Source organism: Diorhabda carinulata, chromosome 3, assembly GCF_026250575.1.
Source record: "Diorhabda carinulata isolate Delta chromosome 3, icDioCari1.1, whole genome shotgun sequence".
Classification (NCBI taxonomy): Eukaryota; Metazoa; Arthropoda; class Insecta; order Coleoptera; family Chrysomelidae; genus Diorhabda; species Diorhabda carinulata.
This window is the reverse complement of record NC_079462.1, coordinates 25,923,774-25,931,353: the sequence shown is the minus strand read 5'-3', so window position 1 is coordinate 25,931,353 and position 7,580 is coordinate 25,923,774. Positions and strand designations below refer to the sequence as shown.

The window sequence follows — 7,580 nt, the reverse complement described above, 5'->3', positions numbered from 1 at the left end:
TATTTTAAATAATTTTGGCGCCATCTAATATTGGGGTAATTCGGCGACCAAAGCTAAGAAAACACGTAATTCAAGCTACGACAGTACAGTAAGAAAAGACGTGCTGTGGACGCCAACTCTCCACTGCCATCTATTGGTGGCGTCCACCTCGTCAAATGATATCTTCATAAGGTTAACCTACTATCCTATTCTTTATACAATGCTTATACTTATAATTTTATTGATTTTTTGTAATAAGGGCTATATATATATATACCCCTCCTCTATCCTTACATCGATCGATGCGGATATTCCATTATTCGAAACAAGTATTTTTTTGTCAGTTCCTTCAGGACCCCCACCGCTTTTTCTTTCACGGCTTCGACAGACTCAAATCTTGTTACTTTTAATGCAGATTTGATTTTTCTCATGTTATTACCTTTTGCACACACTTTTAGCATGTTACAATTTTCATGTAAAATGTGCCGCGTTCTTTGTCAATTCTGATTGATTCAGCAATGGTACGAATACTTAGCCGACGGAAAGATCGAACAAGATTAGAGACTTTTTCTATATTTTCAGCTCCAGCATCTTCTAGGCCATCTTGAAATTTTAACCACTTAACCACTATTAACACTTGGTTGCGACCAACATTCATTGCCATACTCCTGTTTCAATAAATTATAAGTTCCAGTTTTTTCAAGTTTCATGTGAAATTTCACAATAATGCGCAGCTCTATTATATGGCAAACCAAAAAAACACCTCCTATACAAACGAAGGCCTCGGCTACACTGGTTTGTCTACAGACAAGGTAGACTTCGCACACGAAAGAGTAGGCTTCAGCCTAAACAGCTGATAGTCGCTAACCTTTGGAACATGCGTACTTTTTCTGTAGCAGCACTAGTCTCGTTACTTAATAGCCACACCTCGTACTTCTAAAACTGAATTAGAGCGATACAACCCTTTAAAGTGATGAATTACTAAGTACAGTGTGACTATAAGCTATGTGCTTCCTAAACATACTGTTATTAACAATCAAATTAAATAAATTTGTTCTGCAATTTTTCCATGTGTATTCTATTGATTAGAAACTTATTTCTCAGAGAAATGAAAATATATGCAAAAAATACTTTATTGGCTCATTTTAAATCTCAATAAACAATTTTCAATCTTCTTCATCAGTCAGTTCATTGTGTTCCTCGTCATCAGTCAAATTTTGAATAAATGAATCATATTCCAATACTTCCTCGTCACTAAGATGAGAATTACCTTCCATAAAAGAAGCAAACCTACAACAAATAATTTACTTACGATTGTAATAAATCGAAAACTTCCTAGTTACACATCGCCCATGTATTTTAATTTTAATATTTGGGACCCAGAAATTTTCCTATCTACCACTGATATTGTAAACATCTTCGATTTGTAGCAAATTAAATTTTTTCACAGATGCCTATAGCTTTATATTTGTTTGTCAAGTTTTTGAAGTATCTATAGGGCTTAAATGCAAATTATCAGATGATCCTGGTATCATCTATATAAACTGACTTTGGAAAGACTATAAGATAAGATAAAATAAAATATAAAATTTTATATTAAAATGTACAATGTGTTGTTATTTTCAACTATGTGTATCTAGGTGTTTTTGATCTATGTCATTCTGATATAAAATATCCAGGACATAAAGATTTGTAGCTATACTTTCCACAAGTTTGAGAAATATTTAACTTCACCGAGTACTTACCTCTTCACATCGCTCAATTTTAAAACAGTTTCCCATTGGTTGCATTCGGGACTTGAACAGTACTGTCTTAATGAGTTTAAAGCTTTTGCAGTCTCAACAACTCCTTGCTGATAATATTCTTCGTTAGTAAGTAATTTTATCTTTGGTGGAAATTTCTTTTTCCTACATTATATAGAAAAATGTGTTATGGAACAAAATTATTTTATTGCGAAATAAATTTTTTGAACAAATAGCAATATAAATCAATATTATGTAACATTACCTTGAAATTATAAGATACATGAAAAAAAAACTATCAGAAATGTTTTTTATGTTACATCATGATAGTCAAGCAGCTATCAAAGCACAGAGCTATCAAGTAATTGATACAAAACTGACATAGGAATGCAGAAAAAAACTTGGTAAAATAGATAAGAATAAGTCATGGTTCCTGGTCACGCAGGAATCAAAGTAACTTAAGTGACCACAATTGAAGAAAAAGAAAGTGATTTTCCATCATAACAATTCTCCACTTGAAATTGATTGGCTACCCACCATATTCATCAGATCTTGCCTCTGGTGACTTTTTCTTGTTGCCTGACAACCCTAGTATAATCTATATTTAAATTCTGTTACCTAGACTAATTATAGCCGAGAAAGTTAACAAATCATGATGAACACAACAAGCAAAAGATATTTTTCCTATAAACAATACATTGCATTATATTTACTTACAAATTCGAAGAAATTCTGAGAAACTAAATATTTATGAGGTCGAAAATCAGAATGACAGAATCTATTTGCAGTATATCTGCTGAATGATTATATTCATATTTATTTAACCAAATAAAAATTTGCTTACGTGGTCTGTGGTTCTCATTAAGAATTTCATATATGTTATCAAATATATTTTCATCTGAACCTTTATCTATTATTATGTTATGTGTCTATTCCGAAATGATCATATTAGTATTGGATCAACATTAAAGAACTAATTGGGATGCCTTCAAGGCCAGAAAATTCATTTACTAACTGTATCTACAATTTCCTTTCTAATCTTTGTTTTAAATTTTCTCATTCTATACATAACTATTAGATGGTGCTATCAACACTGATTCGTTGTTGGTATCTGTAGTTCCATTTGGAATAATATCATATTATTAAATCAATACTTTTCAAAATTCATATATATATATATATATATATATATATATATATATATATATATATATATATATATATATATATATATATAGCAGCAATAATAAGAGTACAAACGCCTTGTTCCAAATCCTTTCAGTAGTACAGAAAAATACTCCAATAAGAAAGAATTTTCAAAAGAGAAGAAAACCAAAAAAGAAGCAATCCCAGGCTGGGAATCACTCCAAAGATTTTCTTTGGCACTTTGATACTGCTAGATCGAGTTTCACCTTCTCACCCTCACTGGTTTAGCAGTAACTGACAAATGTAGATTGTGTGCAGAAGATGTTCACTTCACAAGGGATATACAGAAAAATGCTTCGACAAAATAACCTATAGAAATTTATATCTAATCTTCTTGAAGTCAGAACAAATACTGGAGTTCATTGGAAGTTTAAAAATGGAGATGTAGATGCTAAAAACAACTTTGATGAAGGTACACAATAAATATTGCAATGCATTTCAATCCCTAATTTGTAGGTAATTTCACAAATTAATCTGAGCTAAAAATTATTACAAGTACTAATTTGAATAGATTCACAAATAGAATTTGATGTACCAGTAGGTTTTAGGTGCCAATTTCCATTTTTGTGGTAAATGGTAACTTATCAGTAATATCACTATTTGAGCCGTTGCAGCTTCTTGATAACTACTACTGTTAAAAATTAAGCATAACCCCACACATTGCAGGGACCATTTTATCAAATTGATGGTGCGTTGATTTTCTACAGGACCCCATCTGTAGCACACTGCAAAAATTGGAAAATGTAGGTGAAATTTTATTCAATTTATTGATAATAGTACTCACATATGAAACTCACTAATCCTGTGAACAGGATATACCATGTAACATAAAATTTGTAATATTTTACCACAACTTGTATGTTTTCCCATAGTAATCTTGAGATGTATATTACCAAAGACCATCCCATTCCAAGAACTCCATACATAAAAGGTTTCTACAATAACAATGGAACTAATAAATTATATTACGTAAAAGTTGTGGACTGAATAATAAAAAATAAATGTACATACCCTTGGAAATATCTTACTTATGAAATATATTAGAACCAGCACTGATGCACATACACCAAATGTAATACCTGTTACATAATGAAAGAATGTATTTTTACTCAGAGTATCTGCAGATAAAAATATAAATGTACCAATTCCCAGCATCAGTAATTTCCAAAAATCCATATCTACAAAATGTCTATTTTGAAAAATCGAAAATACTTATTTTTCTAATGATTTCAACTTTAATGTCAGTTTTAAACAAATAGTTGAAAAGTATTACTACAAAATTATATCTTTATTTTTATAAAACCGCTTTTTCATTAACAAATATTATACAACTGAAGAGTTTGTTTCTTTGTACAAACCAGCTAATCTCAGGGACTACTGGTTCAAATTGAAAAAATATTTTAATGTTGAATTCATTTCTTGAAGGAGGCTATAGATTATAATGTGGAGACAAATAGAAATACAGCAATGATGATAAATGTTTCAAAATTTGAAAAGCTTATTCTTTCTGGGAGATTGGATAGGTAATTTAATTCTTCACACAGAACATGTTAAGGAACATCCGTCTCACAGATGGATATGGGAATTTAGTTTCTTTTTTTTACATTTATTAACCACATCTTACTTTTTTTGTTACTTAGTTCATAAGACAGTTTATAGGTAACAGAAACTTATTAAAAATTATTTATCCTTTAAATAGAATGTGGAACATAATTGCTGACTATCAGACAAACACAAGAGTTATAATAATTAAAAAAAAGGCAACTTGAGCAATTATTATCAGCCAAATATAGGAAAACCTGGTCTGGTGAAAAGCAGTGAACATCTGGTATCTGTGAAAAGTAAGAAGAGGCACATATGAAACCCTATCCCTCTTCTTGCTTCTTAGGGAGATTTATTACCATATCTATAAACTAAATCCGTCTGCCACACAGATATTCTGTTTGAAGGGTTAAAATACAATGTTATAAAAATTCCTAAATAATATTATATTTTTACATGTTTAAATTTCGTTTTTAAAAGGTCCCAGTAAGTAGTGTTATCCAATGCTCTTTCAATATTCATATTATTATTGTTAAAAACTGAAATAAATTCAACAATTTACTATTTGTTTAATACTGTACAGTCAATCAATTGATTACCAGGTTGATTAAATTAGTAGCGTTTGTAGAAAAACAATAATTTGGGACTTACTTATTACACTAATTTGTACTGTATATGAATCACCACTGATCACACCAATACATGTTGTATTAAATGGATTGATTTTGAAACTTTTTTGTTTTACCATAAATATGTTGGTAGACCAGAAATGACTATTTTTTGAATATTCCAGTTCAACATTTTCAGGAGTGGATCCCTCATATAATGTATAATCTTCATTCGGATGATTTAACTGAAACTAATAAAGAATATACAATATTTGGATAGATTTTCAAAGTTATACCTGCTTACCAGTACACTTTGCCAAATATAAATAATAGATTTCTTTCTTCCCTTGTAACAAAATGTTTGCAGCTCCAGACCCTTGCTATACGGTTCAAAATGGAATGTTTCCCCATGTTCTAAATAATGGACTAAATGGCAAAGTTAATTTTATTATTTCTTATAAGAATAAAATTCAGACTTACCAGTACTACCATATGCTGCTGAAGAGAACTGAATGAGAGTTAATGTATTAAAAATAAAAATAAAATTAAACATTTCTTTTATCTAAAAATAATTTTCTTGTAATGCTTATAGCCAAACTAGGACAATGTTGTGTAAGGTTATGTTTACCGAAGAGCAAACAGCCACAATTTTAAATTACACAAACCAATATAGTGTGTTCCAGACTTCTATAGATCATATATCCCGTTATTAATTAAGTTTGTATTTTTCAAATCATACAATAATGTGAAATAATTAAACCACAACGAAGTATTACATATATGATTACAACTAAGCCGCATAGACAAACAAAAAATTTATCTATGGCATAAATCAAAAGCCTCTTTCATAAGTTTTGACGTTACTTATGCTACATCCCAACCACCTCTTCTGCAGACACATTAATGGTATTATTTTGAAAGAAGAATTCTAAATTTTGATTATGGAAAGAAATGGAAAAACTGGTGAGGGTTATAAACGTAGGAAAACTAACGTATTCCAAAGGTCTAGTATTACAGAAATATTTAGCAAACCTTCACAACACTTCGACGGAGATTAAAAATACTTTATTGTGCATTGAACATCCCCCTGTATACACTACTGGAATCAGACATAAACAATACACAGAAAGCCAAGTAGAGAAACTAAAAGAAACAGGTGAATAGTATATAGATTTTGGTAACATACTGCTTTATTTTGAAATACTTTTTTAGGGGCAGATTTTTTTAGAACTAATCGTGGTGGTTTGATTACTTTTCATGGACCAGGGCAGCTAGTAGTGTATCCTATTTTAAATCTAAAATACTTTAAACCAAGTATACGTTGGTATGTATGTAGTGTGGAAGATACTGTTATCAAATTATGTGAACATTTCAATTTGAAAGGTGAAAAATCTCCCCACACAGGAGTGTGGATACAGGATAGAAAGGTAAATAAGAGAATTAACAATGTTCATTTTAAAATTGCATTGGAATTAATTTTTAAATGCTTCGCAAAAGTTAAGAAAAGTATTTTGAGACGGTATACCATTTTCATCACGAAAATAGAAGTACAAACAATAATGATTTCCTCTAAAGTCAATTACAGCTAAATAATATCTCTTTATAAGGTTGTTGGTGTAATCTTGATCCATTTGTTTCCAAAGTCCGGATTTTCTATGGGTTTCCAGAGATTTTTAACTACTCTAGTCAGATTTGTCTAAAAGAAATTTGATCTAGTAGTGGAAAAAACAAATGTTTTGCACTTTTGATCACTTATAAATTAATCTACAGCAACTATACCATCTCTGATAGATTAGGCTACACTGCAATTAAGTATATTAAGTATATATATAAGGTTGTTTTAAAGGAAATCTCCTAAGTTGTGGATATAAGCGAGCTGTGTGTAGTTTTGTACAAATATTCAAACGGTTGTTTTTCAATGACTGAACAAATCTAAAACTCCTTTTTAAAATTTATCTGCCTCAATCAATCATACAGTCCTATTATTTTAACTGGGGAACCAATAGTAATTCTTGAAAATACAAAAACAACTTGCTTTAAATTTATAAACTTCTAAAAAGTAAAATAAAATCTCAATAAATAGTACTGTGTAAATTGAACAGTTAATCATTTTTAACTCAAAAATAAAATGTTTCTTTTCTGAAGCAGATTGTTATTTTTTTAGTTATGTGCAATTGGAGTCCATGGAAGTAGATTTATAACAACACATGGTCTAGCTTTGAACTGTTCGACAGATTTGTCTTGGTTTGACCACATTGTACCATGTGGTATTGAAGGAAAAGGTGTTACCAGTTTAAGTCAAGAACTAGGTCGAACTGTAACGATTGAAGAAACTATACCAAAGTTTTTAGAATGTTTTAAAAATACATTCGATTGTGATACTGTTGAAGTTTCCAAGCAAGAAGTAGAAATCATTTTAAGTAATATTGACAAGTGATTATGTTAGTTATGTTTGTTTTAATAAAAATATAAAAAAATATGTGGGATTTCTATTTTTTGAAAA

General features: G+C 30.1%; 2 protein-coding genes across 2 annotated transcripts; one reads left to right on the top strand and one right to left on the bottom strand.

Moving 5' to 3' along the window:
- Positions 1–1,098: 1,098 nt before the first annotated feature.
- On the bottom strand, positions 1,099–5,906 carry LOC130891134 (nuclear envelope integral membrane protein). Its single transcript, XM_057795710.1, has 8 exons — positions 5,558–5,906; positions 5,382–5,503; positions 5,121–5,328; positions 3,939–4,105; positions 3,712–3,862; positions 3,463–3,652; positions 1,725–1,886; positions 1,099–1,269 (listed from the first exon to the last, which is right to left on the bottom strand). Exons 1-8 carry the CDS (start codon positions 5,628–5,630, stop codon positions 1,146–1,148), a joined length of 1,197 nt encoding a protein of 398 aa, XP_057651693.1. The 5' UTR covers positions 5,631–5,906; the 3' UTR covers positions 1,099–1,145.
- Positions 5,907–5,909: 3 nt separating this feature from the next.
- Positions 5,910–7,556, top strand: LOC130891135 (putative lipoyltransferase 2, mitochondrial). The gene is made up of 3 exons (XM_057795711.1): positions 5,910–6,233; positions 6,290–6,504; positions 7,242–7,556. The coding sequence occupies exons 1-3, from the start codon at positions 6,029–6,031 to the stop codon at positions 7,512–7,514; spliced, it is 693 nt and encodes a 230-aa protein (XP_057651694.1). The 5' UTR covers positions 5,910–6,028; the 3' UTR covers positions 7,515–7,556.
- The last annotated feature ends 24 nt before the right edge of the window (positions 7,557–7,580 follow it).